The sequence below is a fragment of the Chelonoidis abingdonii genome, chromosome 24, assembly GCF_003597395.2.
Source record: "Chelonoidis abingdonii isolate Lonesome George chromosome 24, CheloAbing_2.0, whole genome shotgun sequence".
In the NCBI taxonomy this organism is placed as follows: domain Eukaryota; kingdom Metazoa; phylum Chordata; order Testudines; family Testudinidae; genus Chelonoidis; species Chelonoidis abingdonii.
The window spans coordinates 19,547,791-19,571,341 of NC_133792.1; the positions used below are offsets into that span (position 1 = coordinate 19,547,791).

The 23,551-nt window shown below is 50.5% G+C and overlaps 1 protein-coding gene across 1 annotated transcript in view; it reads right to left on the reverse strand.

Annotated features, from left to right (window-relative positions):
- DIPK1B (divergent protein kinase domain 1B) overlaps positions 1-23,551 on the reverse strand; it is a 38,342-nt gene that overhangs the window by 8,053 nt on the left and 6,738 nt on the right. Inside the window, exon 2 of the mRNA XM_032767698.2 lies at positions 18,256-18,390. Coding sequence (XP_032623589.1) covers positions 18,256-18,390 — 135 coding nt within the window. The remainder of the gene's footprint in view (positions 1-18,255; positions 18,391-23,551) is intronic.

Sequence of the window (23,551 nt, forward strand, 5' to 3'; positions counted from 1 at the left end):
CAGTTGTCTGAAATTACATTTTAATCTATTGGTAGAAGCTAACCAGCTAAAATGACAAGACATGCAGATTAGAGGAAAATACATACTTGCTCTGTTTTTCTGTTTGTTTACTTTGTGCATTCAACAGCATTTTGCTTATAGTCAGTTTCACAGTTTTCTCCGCTCGGGGGTGGGGCCTTTCAGCCAGTAAGGGGGTCAGGAAAGAAAACTTTACAAACTAGATAAGGGCGATTGTAAATACACAAAACTTGTCTGGGAGACTCACCTATGTGGAGGTGTTCTGTGCCTCAGTTTCCCCACCTGTAACTTGGGGATAATGATACTGAACAACTGCATCTGCGTGAGTGAGGCTTAACTCATTTATGTTTCCAAAGAGCTGTGAAATCCCAGAGGAGCTATATCAATCCAAAGGGCCAACATTTTCAGACGTGCCTGGTGATTGTTGCATGCCCAAACTGAGCCAACAAGAAGGGTTGTGTTTTTCAGAGGGCAGGTACTCAGCCACTTTCTGAAAGTCAAGCCTCTTTGGGGCTCAAGTGGCATCCCCACAAAGGGCAGTGCCCAAACTCAACAGTCACTTCTAAAAATCTTGCCCAAGAATTTCTATTATAAAGAGCCAAGGCTAAGGTAAAACTGGCTCCTATAACTTCAGCTGAACTGGGTCTAATTTTTCCACATGTCATCTACATTTGGCTTTATGCAAAAGCAGATTGTGCAGCTCAGCTGGAGCTGTTGCCTTTCCTGGCAATTTGATCTGAGCTGTTGCCTACAGCACATGTCCAACCTCTTCCTGGACTCTATCAAACGGCCATCATCAGAAGCAAGACAGCTGATAAGGGTGAGCCCACTGCTTGGGAATGGAGCAAATTCCCCCACCCAGGCATGTGTGCAGCACATTTGTCTACCCAAATGGCTGCATTGGCCTCTCTGTTCTGAAAGAAACCCACCCATTTAAGCCCACTCTGTCCCAGGCTCAGGCCTGCCATAAGGATCCAGCAGGCATCAATAAATTAGTCCCCACGGGCGGTGGGCGGTGGGAGGGGGGTGGTCAATACTTGGTAATCACTCATTCCATTGTGGCCGTCTCCATCTGACAGAATGAGTAATGCCTTAATTAGGACGGACTGGCAGGCAGCTCAGCACTAAATGATCTGCCGCTCTCACTGGGGGGAGATGAGCTGTGTGGTCACTGCATTGCTTCCCTCACTTGAGTTGTTTCACGCCACTCTTTGCCCAGCTCTCAGGAAGTGCAAACAGGATGCTCCGGCTCAATTTGGAGATGGCGCTTTCCAGCCAAGACGCTACTCTCCAGATGAGGATGAGTCGCAAACTGAATCAGGATCCAAACTCCCCCAGCGTTCAGGGATGCGGGGGTTCCCATTCAGCCTCTTATGGTGCTAAAGACCAGCCTCAAAGGGCCAGGCGCTCAGCTGTGCTGTGAAGTGGTCAGGGCTAATGAGCTGGGGGGAGTTGTTCTGAGCCCGTCTCCAGGTGAAATTGGTACTAAGACATGTCCCAGCCTACGGGAACGGGAGCATCTGTCACTAGAGATTCCTCCCCTCTTTAGCACAGGACCACAACTTTCCTCCAGTTAGTGCCATTGCAATCTCAAGTCTCACAGACAAGGCAGGGGCTAGAGGAGGGGAAACAGTCCACCTTGGTTTGCTTTTCGTGAATTGCAATTTGAGATGGTCACATTGACCCTGACCTAGGGCTTCATCCTGCCAGGGGCAGAGGGCCCGTTGGTCCCATTGAGGGCACTGGGCATCTCCTAGGAGTGCTCAGCACCTTGTGGGATGAGCCCCCATCACCCCGTTTATATGAAGAGGACCCTCTGGCCCTGCTTGCTATGGTGGTGATAGAAGAGAGTTACCAGCTGGGTCAAACAGCAGCACCACAGGAGAACCAGATGGGGAAGCACCTGAACTCCCCACCCATGTAGCTAAACGGGTGGGGAGAAGCACCCCACTTCACACAGAGACAGCCAGCTAGCTAGAGCATTCAGGGGAAGCTGCCAGGCCCTGGAGCAGAGCTGAGAGTCCCAACCTTGCAAAGCTAGGGAGAGTCAGTAAACAGGCAACACTACAAAGCAGGGGGTTGTGAGTCTGAGGGACTGGTTACAGCTGGAGTTATTCCTGATTGACCTGCTGGGTTGAGCTAAACCGGAACAAGGCACCTCCTGTTCCAGAATCAGAGCGGCCCCAGGTGAAATAAGTCAGGAACTGTTACTCAGACACAACTCTGTGTAGACAAATGCTGAGTGGGAGATGGGCTACACCTGCCATCCCTGAGATGGCTGATTGGAGAGTGGGTGGGGAAGGTGGCCAAGCCTTTGAAAGGGCCTGTCTGAGGCCTGGGTTGCTCTTAGGTACATGGTGACTCTCCTAGTTGCTGCAGTGCTAGGGCTCTTGTGGGGGGATTTCTTGAGAGAGGAAAAATGTTTTTTTTTTAAAATTTTTCTTTGCTCAAGCTGTTGTAGAGCTAGTAGTGGGGGGAGAGTCCAGGCAGGGAAGCCTGGGGGCATGCCGGGTTGCTGAGTAGATGAAACACCTCTGAGGTTTAACAGAGGAAGGGGTAGCTGCTGGGGATGGGGGATAGCTGGGATGAACCTGAATCAGGGAGAGAAGAAGAGGTCTTGCCGTGTGGATTTGTTCTGTGTTTGCTATGATGGCTGTAGAGCTGCTGGGGAAGGCGGGGGCTGGATACAAATCAATGGTGACTAGCAGCCACATAGAAACTGAAAAAGCATTTTAGGGGGTGGGGGGAGGAGGTCTTTTACACCTGCCTGGCCAAACGAATCACTGTCCCAACCTTGCAAGATAAGGCTTCCTTCCCTCCTAAAGCCACTTGTCCTATTCTGTCCTCAAAGGACCCTGTTCCTGCCCCTTCCCAGCATGGCTGTGTACCTGCCCATGCAGCCTGGGCACCATCTGATCCACAAGCTGATTGATGCTTTGATACAAATGAGTCAATTCCAGGAGCTGCCCAGTTCTCCTCTCCCAAGGCAATGCAGATGCTGCCACCTGACCAAGCATCTCCTGAGATCTTGGTTCAGAGGCTGGATTTGTAGCAGTTGTTGCCGATTAAGAAGTTTGGGCCCTGCAGTGACTCGGACTTTGAGTTAGGAAAATAAATGGGTTTTTCCAGTGTCCCTAGATGACACTAACTTTCCCTTCTCCCCCAACTCCCACCAACAGTTCCCCCCTCACCCCCCAGAGGGACCATTCTGAGCTTGCACCTGTGCAGTCTGGCAGCAAGGGATTGTGCTGTGAAGGCCTGTGCAGACATCAGCACTGTGCTCGCCCTGGTTGTTTGGCCTTCCCCAGCGGCATGCAGCCCGATGCACCTGCAACTCCCACCAATTCCCCCCTGAGTGCACAGGGCCCTGGGGATTCAGGCCTGGGAATAAGCCTCTGAAAAAGAAAGCAAAGAGCCAGGTGAGCTGCTGTCTCAGCCAGTCAGGGAGGATGTTTCCAGCAGCATGTGGCCTGTTTACCCTAGTCCAACACTTCCCCAATGGGGCTGGACCAGCTCCCCCAGCTGACTAACCCTCAGCTAAGGAGGGCTGGGTGCCTGCAGCAGTAAGCTCAACATGGCCAGATGGCGGACTCCTGCACCAGGTTACAAATCCTGCCTGCTCCCACCCACGACCTGCCCCAGCAGAATTGGTTAGAGCCGACAAGGGAACCCAAGGTTGCAGACAGTGCCTGAAATCCGGGCTACCAGTGAGAAATAGCTGGGGTAAAGCAGGGTCAGCAGAAACCCAGCCCAGCCATTGCCCACTGCCAGCTCAGCACAAGGCAGGGGAAGGCGCCCTTACTAAGACTGGCAGGCTGCACTCAAGGGCACAATGATTTGTGTTCCTGTAGTGTCCATCATGCCTCAGGCTCTGCCCAGGAGATTTCACACACTCTCCTTCTCCCTGCCCCAAAGATCCTGCTGCCTATGGAGTCATGTTCTGAGGTTGTGATGTGTCTCTAAACCCGTTGTGCCTAGATTTCAAGCACCTCCACTGCTTGGAGCACTCAGCTGCAGGATATGGGCCACTTCTATAAATCAGTCTAGAGACAGAGAACATGCATCCTGCTTACAGGATATGGGGATGTAGCCCAGCTCTGACGAGGACTTGGGGGCTCTGGTAGAAGCCAGTTGTACATGAGTTCACAAAGGGCTGAGGCAATTCTTGGATGGATAAGAAGGGGACTAGCAAGAGAAGGGAGCTGGGATTACCTCTGTACATGGAATCAGTGAAGCCATCATTAGATACTGTGTTTGGGTCTGGTGTCCACACTCGGAAAAGAGGTAGAAAAATTGGAAGTGGCTCAGAAAAGAGCTATCAGAATAATTTTAAATCTGGCAAACCTGCCTTATTGTGAGGGGCTTAGGAAGATCAGCCGATTTAGTTTTATCAAAGAGAAGACTAAGAAGTGACTTGATCACTGTCTTTCAGCATCTAAATCGGGAGACAGCTTCTGCTAACAGAAGGCTCTTTAATCTAGCTGGCAAAGGCATAACAAGTTTCAATGGCTGGAAGCTGAAGCTAGGTAAATTCAGGACAAAGCACACTGTGTTTTATACAGTGAGGGGAACTGACAATTGGAACAATTTACTAGGGATGCCAGGGATTCGCTGTCACTTGATGTCTCTAAATCCAGATTAGATCTCTTTCCACGGGAGATGATCTAGTTCATCTAGAAGTTATGGGCTTGAGGCAGGAATCACTGGGTGAAATTCCATGGCCGGTGCTACACAGGAGGTCAGATTAGATGATCGTATCGGTCCCTCCTGGCCCAATATTGATGAACGATGTGCCTGCCATTGGAATCCTGTGCTTCACTCCGGTCACCCAGTCTGTAACAAAGCTACAGTAGAACTAGCAGGAGGTTCAGAGACAGCAGGTGGAAATGATCAGAGGCTACGAGAGACACCCAGGGAGAGCCTGAAAAGTTTGTGTTTAGTTTGGCAGGGGGGAGTGAACAGGAGGGAACGTGAAAGAGGTATGAAAAATGAATGGTCTAGAGAATCTTTGTTGGTCTGTCATGTCTATGTAGATGGCAAGTTTCTGGCAGGGACTGTCTTTCATTATGTGCCTGTTCAGCATCTGGCATAATGGGGCCCCCCATAGCAGTTGGGGATTCTGGCCACTACTGTCATACAAGCAATGGAATAAATAAATAACACTGGGGGGGAGATGGGGAAGAACAGATTTTTGAAGCCAACATGATCATCTCGTCTGACCTCTTGCATAGCACAGGTCAGAGACCACCACCCAATAGTTTCTCACCCATATGTGCTGGGATTACCAGAGTGATGCGTGTTTTGTTGTGAACTGCTCACTCCAGGTTGAAAGTCTAGGGCCTGCAATCCACCCCCCTGCACCCTTCTCCCCACACAATCCTCCCCACACACACACACATTTTAGTGGGAAACATATGCCAGAGCAGCAATGAGCTTGGCCGGCCATGTGGGTGGACTCTCAAACGGTGCTGGTGACATGACAGCAGCAGACCCATGGAGCACCAAGCATTTAATCACCCCGTAGCTATTCCATGTAACGATAAGTGCACTCCCAAGGCCAGGCCGATCTATCCTGGCAGCAATTTCCAGCAATACCGTCATTATATGTTCCCTCATCAAGCAGGCTCGTTAGGAGCAGGGTTGATTCGGTGACATCTCACCAAATAGAATCAATTAATGTGTCAAAACAAGGCAGGCACGGTAGTGCTGAAATCTGAAATGAGCACAGCGCGCCTGCAAATGAAAAGGTTCCCTACCCAGGGAGTCGTTATTAGCGATGAAACTGAGAGGGGAGAGATCTTAGCACAAATGGGGTGGGATCGCAGCTTTACTGACTGCTGCCACATTGAGGGTGAGCAGAGGAGTTCGGCACGAGTGGCAGTTCCTGGATGCAAGCTGCCTGCAGAGACAAGTACAAGGTACAGAGAAGAGGTGTCAACATATACCACAGCAGCAACCTCTCTGACCTCTGAGCGGGCATAGCATGTGCTTTCCCCCTGCCAGCCGGTGAGGAAGGGCCCCTGTCTTCTCACACTGGCACCCTAGAAAATACTATCAAAAGGGTAGTACTGGGAACAAACAGGAGAATGTATATGCCAAGAGAAAAAAAACATTAAAATAATGAATCTGCCGGGCACTTGGTCTGAGGGTGTCAGTCAGCTAAGTCTCACAGCAATGGCAGGGACGAGGTGTTTTTAAATCCATTTATACTGAGCGACAGCAAAGTGAAGTAATGACTCAGTGGATGAGAACCCAGGAGTCCTGACTCTCACCCAGCGGCTTTAACCACAGGCCAACACTCCCTTCCAAAGCTAGGAACAGCATCCAGGAGTCTTGACTCCTGAGTCTAGGTTCTAACTTCTAGATAATGTTCTTTATATTGGGGGTGGAAAATGACCAAGTAGGAAGAGGCCATAAGAAAGGAACTGACTGTGAGTTAGGGACACCAGGAGCATGGGGTTGCCTCCCTGACATCCTGGCTAGCAGCTATGGATAGACCTATCCTCTAGGAACTTATCTAATTCTTCTTTGAACCCAGTTGCCTTCACAACATCCCCTGGCAATGAGTTCCACAGGTTGATGGTGCGTTGTATGAAGTAGTACTTCCTTGTGTTTGTTTTAAACCTGCAGCCTATGAATTTCATTGGGGGACCCCTGGTTCTTGTGTTATGGGAAGGGGTAAATGACACTTCCTTATTCACTTTCTCCACACCTGTCATGGTTTTACAGACCTCTATTGTATCTCCCCTCAGTGGTCTCTTTTCTAAACTGAACAGCCCCAGTCTTTTTAATCTCTCCTCACATGGAAGCTGTTCCCTACCCCTGATCATTTTTGTTGCCCTTCTCTCTTGCACCTCTTTAGAAGGGCCCGTGTATGCTTCCAGGTCCCTCTTACAGGCAATGTGTGCTTGCTGGACATAACAGGGACTCCTGCACATTAATGCATCCTTAATGGCCTAGTGCTCCTGACCTCCTGATCTTCCCTTCCCGTTATTACTGCAGGATTAGTGATCAGGCGCCCACTGCCTGACACAATTAACTCAGCAGTTACTCACTGAGGACAATCAACGGCTGCTGTTAAAATCTCATTAAGGGCAGTTGGAGAGACAGCGAAGCTGTCTGCTAACGGCTAGGAATCTCCTTGCCAGACAATTGGAGCCATGACACAAAGGAGAAAGGGATAACTAGTATAACCAGGAGCTTCTTCCTTAACGCCTCAGCCCAGCCATGTCTGATTAGCCCCAGCAATGCACCCAACCCTCTCACAGAGGGGCCTGCAGGGCAGGCCCTTGCCAGAGATATACTGATGTGTTCAGGATCTCCCCAGAGTGGCCACACACACTGCATCTGTTCCTCTGGCAGAGCAGCTTGTGTGCTATGAAGCCTTGGCACAACCAGGTTGAGCTCTGGCTGGCAGCCTTTCTGGGGCATTTCATTGCTCCTCTTGACTCATAAATTTTAAGGCCAGCAAGGATCCTTGTGATCCTGTAGCATGACCCCCTGCCTAACACAGGCCACTCAGCAATTCAGGTCAATCGTGTAACGTTACATTAACACAACTTCTCGGTGTTTCATGGCTTTTGTTTGGGCCTCTGTACTGCTGAGTGCTAGTTCCAGAAGCCACAGCTTTCCCCCACTTCTCTTTATTATGCAGCTCTCACTAAGAGACCCTGCTTTCCCTCGGCAGGCATGGACTGAAATCATTTTGCTGCCATTCTGCTAGTGCACCGTGATCTCCCCTGACACAGGAATCACTTTGTCATTGCCTTGACATTGTAACTTCATTTCCACGGCCTGACTTTGACGTTAATTTGCCGCTGTCTGCCTGGCCTAGCCTCCTCTCTGCCGACACCTAATTAAATTGCTTTGCCATCCTCCGGACAGGACAAGCTCAACTCACTCATCATGTGACTTCCCCATGTGACAATGCCACGTCCTGGGCTGTTAACAGGGAGGGGAATTAGGAGTGACGAAGAATTCTTAGGGCCCAGCTTTCAAGCCTGAATATTTTAATATCTCAGCTCCCCTTTGCCAGGATGCAACATGCTTGAGCGCAGTTAGGCAGCTGGTCTGCTCAGACCACAGCCTATCATGCTGACCAGTACTGTCTTATTGATACTTTGTGCTCCCCAGGGGATCTGCCTGTATCCATCGATTGGCTCTTGTCTCATACGTAGATTGTCAGCTCCTTGGAGCAGGGATTGTCGTCTTCTGTGTTTGTACAGCCCCTAGCGCAATGAGGCCCTGGGCCGTGACTGGAGCTCCTATGTGCTACTGCATTACTAACAATGGACAATATTATTCAACTGCTGTAACAAGCTAAGGGGCCAGGCTGTGAACTCCTTCCCCGCTCTGAGACAATGTACGGTTGTAGTTACTCACCAGTGAGTGTAAGGGGTTCACAGTCTGGCCCTATGTGGCTGACATCCACATTCCAGGCTAGCTGGCTTGGGGAGTTGAACTCAAACTCAAACATTATAAGCTTGTGCCTAGGAAAGCCTGAGAGAGAGGAGCTAAGAGAGGGAGTGATCTCTTTGTAAGGTGCCCAGAGGCCACAGTGATGGACGTGGTATTACAATTCTAGATGGGAGGATAGAGGGACTAGACAGGCAGATAAAAACACCAATGGACAAACTAGGTGAGAATGAAGCATCGCGGTAGCAGGGAGCTGATTTGTGTTACTCTAACAGCCCTGGTGCCATTCAACCATGGCCCAAACCCAGAGGGCATTGGACGAGAACAGGGGGAGGTTTTGTGGTGTACTCACAGTGCTGAGCAAGGGCTCCGACCGCCCCCTTTAGCACAGGCACAATTCGCTGCTGAGAGCTGCAAACCTCTTCAACATCCCTGTTCTTGAGATCCACCTGCCATTGCGATAGCCTCTGGCAACCCTTTCCTCCCACGTCCCACTAGCTGCTCGGTGTCTGCCACGCTTGTCACCCTGCGTATAAACCCATCATTCTAACAGGCTTCAACAGCACGATAATGCTCCCAGGACCACGGCTATGGTCTCGCTGCTCCAATCTTGCTGCTCGTGCTATTAATTTACATGTAAGACGTGGCAAGTCTCAAGCGAAAGCATTCCCTAGCTTCTGACTGCGGCATGACCCAGACCAGTCCACAAGCCTTCGTCCCTGGCGGTTGGGGATCGCCAGAGACAGCCTACAGCCAGTGACGAAGCCTACCGCTCAAGTGCTGTCCTAGTAATGCCGCTGTAATGAGACAGAGAGAGACGCCAGGAACAAGGGCACAGACTTGTAGGCTTGCTGATGTGTCACAGAGATTACTAGAGCTGGCAGCTGGCGACAGGTAGGCAGAGCGCTAGGAGAGATGGAACGATCAATTCAGGGAGCTGAGCTGCTGTTTTCCAGGAACCTGGAGACGCTTTCCCAGAAGGAGCTGCCTCTTTGTGTCTGTATCATGCCTCCCTCTGCTCAACGCCTTTCAGCACAGGGTCTGCCATCAGGTTCAGGCACTGGCCTGAGCCTCCAGAGACCCGGGTATAGTTCTCGGTACTGCTACAGATGCCCTGTGTGATCTAGGGCAAGCCACTTCGTTTCTCTAGGCCACAGTTCCCCCTCTGTGACATGGGGCAATAATCCTGAGTTGTCTGTTTAGACTATAAGCTCAGCAGGGCAGGGACTTTCTCTCACTACATGTCCATGCAGCACCTAGCACCATGGCTTCTGATCTCCGTCGGGGTCTCTCTACCTAAACAAGTTCTAATAATAATGTGGCCCCATAGGCTGAGTGGAACAGAGGTGAGCACGTCCAGGGTGTGTGTGACAGGCAGGGAGGGGGCGCAGGCAGTGGATTCACTGGAGTGCGTCACAGCAAAGTCCAGGCTGCATACAGGGAAATGCTCAGAAGGCCATTAACTGGCAGCTGTCAGGGAGCACCATCTGCTGTGTAATCCTCTGCCTGCCAGCAGTTCAGAGAGGGAGGCAGGGATCTCCTTGGAGACCGAGCCAGCCAGCATGAGACTAGGATCAAGAAGAAGGAAGGAAGGTCTGCCATGGCAGGGGAAGCAGGAAAGAAACGGAGCTGAAGCTGGCACATTGATCCATGTCCCTACCACCACATCTCAATCCCTGGCAGTGCCCGGGCAGAGCTAAGGCTCTGCTGTCCTTCCATAAAGCTCTCTCTCCATAGACACATACACACACACCCTGCCCCTTACCTTGGTCACCGCCTGTCCAGTCACTAAGCTGTAATCACCAGTCCATAGTCTCCTATGGCAGGATACCAGCCAGTCCCACTGAAGTCAATGGGGCTTACTCATCCCAGCCCCACCATCTCTGGCTAATCAGTGGGTGTCTGCTTCCATGTCCCCACTAGACACACCCAGCTTCTCAGGTGCCCTTGCCAAGTGTATGCCGGGTTCAGAACCACCCTTGTGTGGACACGGATATTCCACCTGCTGCTGTCATATCAGCCCCGCAGCTCTTTCTGCCAGCACCTGGGACACCTGCCTGGGGAGAGGGGCCGAAGCACCAATCGAACTGGGCATGTTTGGTCTTGAGAAAGGAAGATGGTGCAAGGACCTGAGAACAGTCTTTAAAGAGGAGAGCAGTGGATTGTTCTCCATGTCCACTAGAGGAAGAACAGGAAGCAATGGGCTTAATCTGCAACAAGGGAGATTTAGGTTAGATCAAGGGTTCTCAAACTGGGGGTTGGGACCCCTCGGGGTCGCGAGGTCATTACATGGCGGGGTCTTGAGCTGTCAGCCTCCATCCCAAACCCCGCTTTGCCACCAGCATTTATAATGGTGTTAAATATATAAAAAAGTGTTTTTAATTTATAAGGGGGATCGACTGGGAGGCTTGCTGTGAGAAAGGGGTCACCAGTACAATAGTTTGAGAACCACTGGGTTAGATATTAGGGAAAGCTTTGTAACTGTAAGGGCAGTTACGCTCGGGAACTGGCTTCCAAGGGAGGTTGTGGAATCCCTGTCATAGGAACAGGTTGGACAAACCCTTGTCAGGGATGGTGACCTGGCCCTTCCTCAGCGCAGGGGGCTGGACTCGATGACCTCTCCAGGTCCCTTCCAGCCCGGCATTTCTATGAGCCTATGACCTGAATCTGTGTCCCAGACTGGGCCCTGCCTTCATGGTTGGAAGCCATGCCAGTAGCTTTTCCCCACTTTGTTTCCCCCTGTGTCTCCCCTGGCACGGGTGCAGAGGAAACACCAAACATCTCCACAAGCAAGCCAGCGCTCTCTGGACTCCCAGCCCCCCAGCAGCAGAAACTCTGTCCTTGTGCGCTTTGCAGCCAAACCTTGCATGCTCCACATGTAGAGAAGGTTCAAAGAAGCATCCAGGTTCCTAAGTCCTCATCCCTTGTGCTGATCACAATCCCCACCCCAGAACCCGCTGTCCCCACCTCACTGTGGACTGACTTATAAGCCTCTCTGCTACTAAACTGCCACAGGTCACGTCTCAGCACCTCTCCTCTCCTCTCTTTAGTGCTGCAATCGGTTACAGCCTCTTCCGAGCCCATCAAATTGGTTTCAGTCTCTCCAGGTCACTGCACAGTTCTCTGCACCATCATCCGACGATCGTCAGTGCATGAAGGATTTTCAGGTCATGAAAGTTTTAGAGATTTTTGACTTTTTGGCCCCAATTTGGGACAGGAAAATTTTTCAAAAATCTCAAAAATTCTCACAGGACGAGAAAATCCATAAAGCTCTAAGAATCATCCGGCCTTCCTGCCACCCTGTCTATTTAGGGTCTATGCTCTATGGGGCAGGGACTGTCTCCTCCTGGGCATTTGCATGGTGCCTGGCACAATGGGCCACAATTTTAGCAGGAGCCACTGGGCGTTACCATAATACAAACCATTAATACATCCTCATAAAGAGACGTTCAGCTCCGATCACCCATCGCTACCGCCCAGCAGAGCACCACTTTTTGGACCGTATCAGGACAGAAAGGCAAACAAGCCCTGATCTCTCCTTGCTCTTGGTACCCCTGCCAACCTCTCCATCCTCAGCCGCCTGGCTGCTGCATGTTTTCCAGTGCCCTCCCTCCTCCTGTCAGCCAGCACCTTGCTGTGCAGTTACCCCCTTCGCTGCCCGCAGACCAACTACTCAATCAGACGGGAGGCAGGTCACGCCTCATTTAACAGCCAATAAATCGGGGCCTTAAGAACTGTTCAGTAGAGGCCACTCCCATCCCCAGCTCTCGATGGTACATTTGGCCCCGACACGCTAAAAGCTTTGGATTTCTCTCCCTCTCACTCGCTCCTGTCCCTGGTCCATTAGCATAACATAGTACAACCTTTCAGTAATCAGGGCTGATTAAAAAGCCTGTCTCGGTAAGTGGGGGGGAGAGAGAGCGAAAGAGAGAGCCTGCTCTCTCGAGACTTTCCTTCCATTTTGCGAGGGCCTTACCCATCCCCCTGGCTGGGGTGAATTCCTGGCCAGGCATGGAGAGTTGCCCTGGAAGGCAGTGGAGGTAGGTACGCATGCAGCATGGGCCGGTGCGCACACAAGCTGGGAAGCAACACGCAAGTATCTGCACCCACCTACTCACTACCTGCTGTGTGAAGCCTTCAGCATGAAACCAGCCTCCGTCACCCACTGTGCGGATGACTCGGTCCCCTTGGTCAAGTCTTCCAGCTCAGTGAGGGGTCATGGAAGGATTCACCTCTGGGAAGGGGGTCAGCACAAGGCCTGTGCACGAGTTAATAACAGTACAGAAGGAAATGGTTCAGATTGTGACCTCAATAACAACCCTATAAATCAGGAGTAACTCCACTGAAATCACAAGGCCTTGTGGGCAGAGCACTGGACTGGAACTCAGGAGACCTGGGTTCTGTTCCTGGCTCTGCCATGGGCCTGCTGGGTGACCCTAGGCAAGCCACTTTCCTACCCTGTGCCTCAGTTTCCCCAGGTGTAAAATGGGAATAATGATATGGTCTCTCCTTTTGTAAAGTGCTCTGAGATTGACTCATGAAAAGTGCTATATGAGGGCTAGATATAATTATTAGTAAGGGATTACCCCATCTAGAACAAAATCTGTTCCAAACCAATACTATCATTTTCCCTTGTCTCTTATTAATTAGATCACAACGCAGATTTCATTCATCAGGGCTGCTGTTGGATCCGACTCCAGCAGCATTCACAGTAAAGACCCTCCTCCCCACTTCATTCCAATTACAAGAATTAATCATCGCTGAAGGCAGATCTGATGTGAACACTAGATTGGCTAGTCAGTCAGGCGTGACCCCTGGAATAAGTAACAATAGGCCAAAATGCCATCTAGCTCTTGTTCAAGCAAAACTCCCACTGAAGATAACAGAAGGTTTGTCTAAGTAAGGACTGAGTATTGGCCCAATACGAATATCTTGCATTTCATCCCAAAGTGATAGGTAAACTGTATGGGGAGTCACTTCAGCCCCCACTGAAATGAGGCCACTTCTGGGTTGGAGTATGGCAGCTGTTTAACAGCACACAACAGCACTACACTGCAGTCTAGAAGAGATGCTGATACAGAATCTTATAGCCAACTTAAAGAGAGAGGTTTGAAGTTGCCTGGCCCCAAATTTGATCTATTTTCATCTTTTTCACTCAGTTTTCAAAGTCTGTGTAATTCTTTGTATAGCTTTTTCCCCACAGCAGAAGCTGAAATGTTTTTTAATTCTGTAAGTGTGATCCACGCTGGCAGCTATTTACAAGATGCTGCAAAAACAAGCCAGTACACTCTCATGCTTCAGGGTATAGGCTGACCACTAATTGCTTGGGATCAGGAAGAAACTGCCCCCATGTGAAACGTCCAGCACCTTCCTCTGAAGCATCCTGTCGCTGGCCACTTTTCAAGTCATGATACCAGTCTAAGTGGGCCAAGGGTCTATTCTGGTCAGACAATTCCTATGTTTCCAGGATATTCAGCTCCAGGACTCATGAGCCACCCAAAAACCAGACACACGTGTGCAACCCAGGACCTGTGAGCAACCCTCCAATAACAAAGGGAATATTCAGTCTGAAGAAGAAAGAGAGTTAAGGCCCAGGCAGGACTATGAAATTCACATCTCAGGTTTCCAAGAAACAGGCAGGTGTGGGGCAGGGGCACAGGTACCAGATGTGGGCAGGCAGCTGTGGCCTCCCCAGGCCACTTCCCATGGCTGGTCCAGTGATAGCTGCTTCTCCTCGGTCCATCCACTTTAATGCCTGCTTGTCCCTGCCGAGCTGCCCAGCAGAGCGGCGCCGCTCACACACAGTTCCGTGCCATCTGGGCATCGTGCACTACGTTTTCATCCAAGCCACAGAGGAGGGGGATCCCTGTGACCGCAGGGTTGGCAGCACAGAGGAAGCCCTGGCATGGGCTCGGAGGGGCAGGGAGCATACCGGGCACATTGGTGGGCTCACACAAGGGCCGATTCTCTCCTCATGTTACAAGGGAGAGGTTTTGGGTTCAGAGAGAGGTGACCGAGTCCAAAGGAGCCAAGACGGAGCCGGGTATCCAGCGAGTGAGGATTGCCCTGAACAAAGGGCCCCGTGTGAGCACCCAGAGGACTGGGGTCAGTTCACAAGGCATCGAGTTTCCGCAGATGTCAATTTCTATGCACAGGGCTGTTCCTCACCGCCGCCCCCCACCACTCCCAGTCCCTCTCTCCCCTCTGAGTTCTACACAGGAGCTACCACACACTTCCTAGCTGCAGGGTCAGGATCAATAGCAGGAGATCAAGACAGGCTCAGATGGGTCAGCTGGAGCAGGCTTCAGATGCCTACCTCCTCCAAAAGGCACTCAGGCTCCAAAGGGAACTCAGACCTGGAAATGCACAGGTTTCCCCAGGCCCCAGTGAGGTAGCAGTGGAGGGACGGGCCTGGACACACATACATACACCTGTTGTTTGGCTGTGACCCCCAGATGGGGTGAACTGATCTGACTTCAGAGCTCTGCCAATGATCTGGCGCCTCATTGTTCCAGCCCCCTTTCAGTTCTACGCCCTGCTCAGAGAAGCTCTGGTGATTGTTATGCGGCTCCAGCCCCCTGGGCAGTTCTGAAGCTCTGGGGCAGAGATTCCTCCAGATTTGCCCCAGCCCTGGCATGCTCATGGCACCTCTGCAGGTGGAAGTGAATCCTGCCTCCTCCTCCCCTGTGGGCCCGTGCGGCTCAGTTTCCTGGGGGTGACAGGACCAGGTCGGGGCCCGGGATCATTCCCTTCCTGGTCTGCAGTGGAAAAGACCCTTCATGGCTTTAAAATAAGAATCAAAAAAGGAGATGAATGAGCCGCTATTTCATTCTAATCTTGACAGCAGAATTTACATCCTTAACGAATAACTTGTTAGGAGGTATTTAGAACCCCAAAGGGAGATGACAGAGAGTTAACGATAAAATTGATGGACAGTGTTGCATCGTTTATTCAATATTGTCTTTCTCATAGCTCCCCCCATCCACCATCCCTTTGGGTTTTAACAGCTTCCCAAAGCTGGCTGGCTCAATTAGACAGCTCAGCCTGCACACCAAATGAAGCATTTTTCATTCCCACTAACATCCTCCCTCCCCACTGCTGCTTTCTTCCTTCCTACTATTGGATTAGAACGTAACAACGTTACCATGGCCATTTGCAGCAGTCGGTCAGGGCTGGTTAGTAGGGTTGAGGGGGAGAGTTAATCTGTCTCAATGAAACCCACAGCCAGGAAATACATTTCTGGGAATTTAAATGGAGCGAACACACCCGCACACACGGAAACAAACCCTCACACGTGGACAAGGCTGCACAGACACAACCACGCTCACCCCAACAGGCATACACACTCAAATGCGTGTGCACAGATGTTCACAAGCACGCACATACACACACAAGCACATGCATGCCTATACATACAAGCATCCATACCTGTTGACACACAGTAGCTCTTTTTATTATTGTGCAAAATACCATCAATCTCGCAGCAAAGAGATCTGTCCTGCAGGCTCTGGGCCGGAAAGATACTGAGAGGATTGCATCAGGGTGAGTTCTGGGTGCTCAGTGGATGCTCAGGATCAGACCCAGAACGATTTTCTTTACCAGACTAGGATTTATATTGGGTGGGTACAACAGGAAGACACTGGACTTCATCCTATGATCCTGAGCAATGGCTTCCTGCCCATCTGTGTCCATTTTGCATTGGCACAGGACATCCCTGCATTTTGGGGGTATGCCCTCCGCACCTCAAAAAATCCCTTTCCCACCCATTTGCCTTTCTAGTCATCTTGTCAGTCAAGGAGGTTTGCACAGCAGGACAAACTTCTCCCAACACAACAACAGGCTGCAATGGGACCCCCAGGATGTTTCTGTACAAGGTCACCATAGCTTCATGAAACGGCCGCCGCGCTGCAACCCAGCCCCCAAAGCACGTGGATGTTGTGTCCCAGTGTCAACACATGGCACAGGAGTCTCAAGGTGGGGTCGCTTGCTTGGCACCCCACAAATAGCTATTCAGGCAGCTGTGATCATTGCTCGTGGGATGTGTATTCATCTCAAACCAAACCAGCATGAGGCTGGAAAATTCAGCTTCCCAGATATGTTGGTCTAATACACTGGCTCAAGGCATTCAGCTATGGCTAGGGTGACCAGATGTCCCGATTTTATAGGGATGGTCCCGATATTTGGGGCTTTGTCTTATGTAAGCGCCTATTCCCCAGCACCCCCGTCCCAATTTTTCACACTTGCTGTCTGGTCGCCCTAGCTATGGCTCTCCCTCTAGTCTATGCCCCCATCCTTCTCCCTACTCCCAGATGAAGGACTTAGGACAGATTTTCAAAAGTGACTAGTGATCTTGGTTAGTGCAGGCCCAACCTGAGTCACTTTGAAGCGGTCTGACTTGAGGGGTGTTCTGCTCCTCTGAATATTATGCCCTTTTGAGGCATCTGAAGTCGATTACTGAGGCACCCAAAGTCACTAGCTGCTTTTGCAAATCTTGGCCTTATTCCTGCAGCTCAAAAGTTGATGCTTGTGCATTTGGTACCCAGATCCCACCCTTCAGCCGATGGTACGGTCTAGGCGTGTTAGCACAGCTCTACATACTGGCTGTCCCAGCTGCCCTGCTGGGTCTCTCCTATCTGGCTATCGGCTCACATCCTCTAGGGTCAGAGAGCTCTTCTCCCGCAAGGGAGCGGACAGTGTCCTAGCACACACAGGAGGGAAAATGTTGTAGAGTGGGAGGAAGCTGCTACCTTCCCCAGGATCAACAGCACCTCCACACCCTGGATGATGCTTCAGCAGGTGGATCTCCAGGAAATAGATGGATTGGAGATCAGGAGGCTGTCTGGGCAAGTGGCCACATTTCCAGGGCTGGGTTTTAGGGAGGGGGCTTTGGAGGAGGGAGGCAGGGCAGAAAACGACCGTGGAGTGATGTCACTTCACAAAGCAGCAACATTTGCAATTTCCTTTCACTGCTTGAGGCCATCGCCTTCTCACATGTTGTGCCTGCTCTTCCCCACATGCCGGGGGGACAGGGTGCTGCTGCTGTTGCTAAGTGACACCTGGTCACCCCGTCCACAGGTCCAGCCAATCGTGGCTCCCACTGGCCGCAGTTCGCCGCTGCAGGCCAATGGGGACTGCGGGAAGTGGCGTGGGCCTGCAGCGGGCTCTCCCTACACAAGCAGCGACTCCAGTTTGAGAAACACTTGTGAAAAGGAATTCTTGTTTTCTGGCCAGCCCTAGTGTTGTTCTGTCCCTAGGGGGCAGGATCAACCCACTTGGGGAACTGAGACAGAGCAAAGAATGGGAAGGGACGCCAACATCCCTGAATTTGGTGGGCTTCATGTCCAGGGACTTGGTTCTGTCCCTTATAGAAGCACACACCAGCTATGAAGTGTACAGCAGGCTCTGAGCCTCTCCACAGTATGTGAGTGCCTGGATCTTTCACTGGGCTGTTTCTTCACTTCTGAAATGTAAAAACATCATGGAACAGGCTGTTCCCCCTCCATTGCCTGGAAGCCGAAGCACCAGAAATCTCACAGGAAAGTGTCTCCCTTATAAGATTCTCAGCCCTCTTCTGTCTTAGTTTTATATATGGCCCCTTTCATCCTCAAGAACCCTCAAAATGTGTTAAAAGTGACACCCAAACAATCACAGCGATCGCTTCCCTCGGTGAAATGTAGCCAGGATTTCTGAGTCCAGTCCCCTGCTCTGATGACACTACCTCCCAATGTCCCAAGTCTCCCCTGCTCCCCTTCCCGAGGGCTTTGAAAAACACACAGATCTGAAGCAAAGCAGCAGGAGCAAATGAAAGTTGCCAGCACTCACGATTATCATCTGGCAGACGTGACCTCTGCACAGTTCAGAATAGGACGAGTAATGTATGTACACTACCCAGCTGCCCACGAAGATGCCCAGCCAGGCAAGGAAAAGATATTTCACTTTGATGCCAGGGAGACGACTCTGGAAAAAACAACAGGAAAATGCCAACATTACATACAAGGAATATAAAAGTTAACACTTGAAAAAGGCTAGACAGGGGGTGTACTGTGACTTATTACACTCCAAGTGATAATTTCACTGTTACGTTATCCATCCTCCTAACCCCGGCTGGTGTATTCACCTGTTGCCTTGCTGAGCTTTGAGTGTGAACTCTCTGGGGCAGAGACAGTCCTCTGACATTTTTGTTATTTGCGTTGTAGTAGTATATGGATAGATATTTGTACAGCTCCTAGCACCTGGGAGCAGTGATCCCAGATCGGGGCCTCTGGGCATACTACAATGCAAATAACAAAAAGGAGGCAAGTACAGAGAAGAGGATTTGGGCCCCATGGGAGGAGCACTGCTTTCCTTCCTCTAAGTATCAGGTAAAATAAGCAGGTGACCTTGGGTGAGTGTCTGCAAGGAGCAGCAGTATTAAGGTTTTGGCGGCGGTTCCCATAGGGGACATATTGTACAATGAGGATCCTCCATTGATTCAGACCCGTGGCTGGTGGAACTTGGCCACTGAAGTCAGTGGAGCACTGCTGATTAACACCAATTTACCCCAGCTGGGGCTCTGGCCCCAGTGGCCTCTGGGTATGGAGAGAAGGAGCCCGAGGAGAGTGCAGGAGTCACTCCTCTTCCCCGCTCCTGCACTCATCTTGAATGTAAAGCACGCTGGGCGGAGCAGTTAGGTGCACTTATAACTGGGCTGTTTTTCACTCCCAGAATTACTGGCAGATACAAAGCAGATCACATCAGAGTCACCCACAGCAAGTTCTGCTCCTGCAGAGTCCTTCCGAGGGGAAGAAGCAATTACCCTCCTCTCAATCCCATTGTGTATGTCTACACTGCACTGTAGACCCAAGTTCAGGCTCAGGTTTGAGACCAACCCCGCCCTTCTGTCCACACACAAATCAGTCTGACTCGAGTCAGCTACTCAGGACCCAGGTCCTAGGACCCACGTGGCACAGGGGGTCTGAACCCAAGTTCCACTGAGACTTGAGTCCAAGCCCTGTCATTCTGCAGTGCGGATGCAGCTCAAGCCACAGATCCAAGTCAGAAGGTCTGCATAGGGCAGCATGGATCCATTAGCCCAGGTGAGAGACCACAGGTCCAGCAATTGTGAACCCAGGTTTACAAAGAAGTGTGGATGCTCCGGCCTGGGATTGGACACACTGAGTCCACTAGCCCGGGTCCCACTGACCCAGGCTTACAATGCAGTGTAGACACACCCATGCTACCCTGCTGTACAAAAGCCCAGCTGGAGAGAGTGTCAAAAGCCTCAGGCTGAGATCAGAGGAGTCTTGCTGGTTTCTGCCCAACTCTGGTCATTTTTTTCACAGATTATAGGCCCAATTAAGCTGAAATGGGGCTTTTGTCAGCCCCTAAGGAGAGGAATTGCCATCGAAAAAACTTATTACATGTGGAGGTGAGAGAAGAAGGTCACCAAACAGGCTGTAGACATGCATTACTATCAGGGGAAAATATCCTAATGGCAGACACATGTGAGCTGTGCGTGTGGCCATGGGCATATGTATTCACGTGTGTATCTGGGTACATACCTATTGGGGGAGTGAGTGTGTGTGTGTGAGTGTGCGAGTATGTCTGTGTATATGGCCCTGGGCTTGTGTAAGGGAGTGACTGTGACCCAGATCTTCACTGGAGGACCTGGGCCTGGGAGATCTGTGTCTGTGTGTGTTCGGGAGGCATGCTCACATGATTACATTTCCACATGGAACAGTCTGAGCACCAGCAGAAACTTCAGACTTCCTGTTCTCAGTAACCCTTTTTCTAACCTTTATTTTGATTTATCTACACACCCCAATCTCTCATGTAACTATGGCTGCGAGTAGGTCATTTGCAAATTAAAGAAAAGGAAGATTATGCTGTGAGGATCCGAGAAGTTGGCCAGACTCCTCAGTACAATGGAGATGGGTAACCACATGTCCTGAAACCTGGAAGGCGAAATCACAGCCAGCTGACTCCTAGGTTTGAGGTGATGTCACTGTGCCCCAAGGTGATGCAGCTCTGTCACTGCGATGCAAGAAAAGTCAGCCCTTTCCAAAGCAAATATTTTCTGTTATGTGAGAAATGAGGGGCAGGGGTCTACAGAGCCCATTCCCCGCCTTCGAGTCCCTAACACCATGCTGGTGTTTTAGTTCAGTGCCAGCTCGGGGGAGGGGGGGAATCACCCCTGTGATCATGTGCAGCCCCTGGGGTTCTCTTTGAGCTCTCATCTCCCCTGTACAGAGCTGCTCCAGCGCTGCCTTGCTTGGGAGAGCTCACAATGCAAGCGCCTATCTCATGGCACATGCTGGGCTCAGTTGGTATATGCCAGTATAGCTCCATTGACTGGGCTGGTTTGCAACAGCAGAGGCGCTGACCCTCTTATGAAACTGTTCCAAGGGCCTGTTAAAAAAACTGCATTTCCTAGATACAATATAATCCAAGGGCAGTGATTCCAGTCATCCATAAACTCTCTAACACCTCCACTGTCCCCTTCATAAGGGGCCTGGGATAAAATGGTTCTATGCTGACATATACAGCTGGAGGCATTGCCTGTTGCTCCTTCAGGACACCTCGTGTACATGGAACAAAAACCCCACGCACTGTCATATTCTGTCCTCCGGTGTCCGTGTCTTGTTGTGGTGGGACAGCTCGCATGCTCTAACAATCCCTAGAGTCTGTGTCGGCGGAGGCTTCTTGCTCTGGGCAGGTTCAACCCGGCTGGTTTGGTCTGTGGAGGAGAGGCCGGACAAAACAGACACCCTGGGCCTCCAGGTTGGGGGTTAGGCACAGGGCTAGCAACCCTGTCCCATAAAAAACAAAATATGTTACGGAAACAGCAGCGGAGAAATTGACTGTTACTGTGTGTGATGGCCTGCAGGAGTCAACAACCTGTAGGACTGGCAGTGGTAAAAGCCGAGAGGAAGCCACTGGCATGAAGACTGAAGTGCTCACCGCCAAAACAAAAACCAAACTTGGTGTTTGGAACACACGGACATCTCAGCAGAGATGAGACGCTTCAGTTTACACAACCTGGGTGCCAGCGAGAGCAAATGGACGGGATCAGGAAGATTAACAACACAGCCTCGGGCCATGTGCTTCAGACGGAAACTGATTCCATCACCAGAACAGGAATAAAATGGACACATGGAGGCAAGTGAAAACAAGGCTGCCCGAAAACAACATGGTGAGGAGCTGTGGAAGCCGAGCTGAAAAACCTGGGGCACAGCTGGGGAACCACTGGAAGACTTGCCAGAAACAGACAGAGGTGGAGGAGCTTCGTCACTGCCCTAAACACCAGAGACGTAATGGGAATGTGATGATGATGATGATGACTGTCAGGTTCTTACCTCTGGGTTTTCATTCTGGAGAGTTCACATGAACAATGAATAATGAATGGTCTGTCAAAGACATCAACAATAATCCATGCAAACGAAGCTAAGGTTCAGAGACTGACTCGTTCCTGGCATTAAGATGGTAATTTCTCCCTCTCTGCCCCGGGGCCAGCAACCACAATGCTGCTTTCCGATATCATTTGGCTTCCCTGCCATGAGGGTCTTGGCCTGACTTTTGTAATGGGATCCAGGAGTCCTGGTGGATCAACAGTGCCTCTTAAACAGTTAAGCAGATGTAGCAGCCAACTGCTTCATTTCATCTGCATGTGATGAGGAGGTTGCAACCTTTCCTGGGGAGGAACCTTGCCCCAGTAAGCCAGTCCTTGGTTGGCTCTAGACTGGACTCCTGCATTGCACTCCTCCTGAGGCTGCATCTGGAGATCACTTAGAAACTTCAACTAGTGCAGAATAGCAGCTCTAAACTTTGGACCTGAGCCAATGACCATGGGAGTCTTCCTATTGGCTTCAATGGACTTTGGGTAAGTCCCTTACTTGGCAGAGCTCTTCGCAGGAGACTTTGTTTCCAGATGAAATTCCTGGCATTTTATGGTTGGGATCATGGCTACCACAGAAACGCCCCCTCTCATGTTCTGTCTCAACAGCTGTGATCAGTCAAATCAGTCAAACAGAGAGTTTCCATTTTTAGGACCAGATCCAAAGGCCATTGAAGTTAATAGGCATCTTTCTATTGATTTCAGTGGGCTTTGGATCAGACACCCAGGGGCTGGAAGTAGGGTATCTTCCCTTAGAGTCACCAGCTGTGGACTCACACCGCATACTGGTCTGAGAGGCCAAGTTTATTAACCTTCAAGGTGTGTTTCAATGCCCCCCTATTTCTGCTGGCTTTTCCCGGAGGGCATGAGCCGGAGGGGCCAGCACAGTTTTAGGAAGTGGTGCAGAAATGTCAGTGAGAACTTCCATTGACACTGGGGGTCACTTTGTTAATTGTTCACTTCGTTATTTCATTAGCACATATCCAGCTGAGCCTTAGAGAGTTCGGCAAACGTTTCATCAACCAATCAATGTCGCACTCATTGGTTTATTCATGCCCACTCCACCATGTTGTATTTGGGTCTCCAGCAAAGATTATAAACACACTAGTCCAGTTAATCAGAGAGTCACATCGGGGTGAATCTGACCCACAGTTTCCAGTGAAATAACTAACCAGAATTGGCAACTGTTTCTATTCATGTAAGGCCGGATCTGAATGGACCCAATGGATTTACACCAGTCCACACCAGCTGAGGATTTGGTCCATTACATTTTCCAAAGCCACTTATGCATTCTAAATATTGGGGCTGTAGCACTCCCTTGATCTAGCTGTATGAACGCCATATGGTTTTCTGACCTGCTGTCGGAAAACAAGGGCAACAAACTCCTGTTCTTGCATTTCAGCTCGATGGGACTGAGTTAGCTACATTATTTCAGTTCAATCTGAATAAGCATTTCTGAACTAATCTGCAGGTAAGTGTGAAAGTGTCTAGGTTTGAGCAGATGTCTTGACACAGTGTGTGCTAATTGCAAATACTGTACCAAGGTGTGAATCAGCCCACAAAGCCCTGGGTTAGCCTTATTTCACCATCAAAAACATTCACCACAAATTACTGTCTGTAAAAGGGGGACTCTAATTACCACGAGCAGTTGACAAATACAAGAGATTTGTGGCTATTCCTATTTGACTATGTTGCATTTATCTAAAAACAGCTGTACTCAATGAAGGCCCACACACATCATCAGCA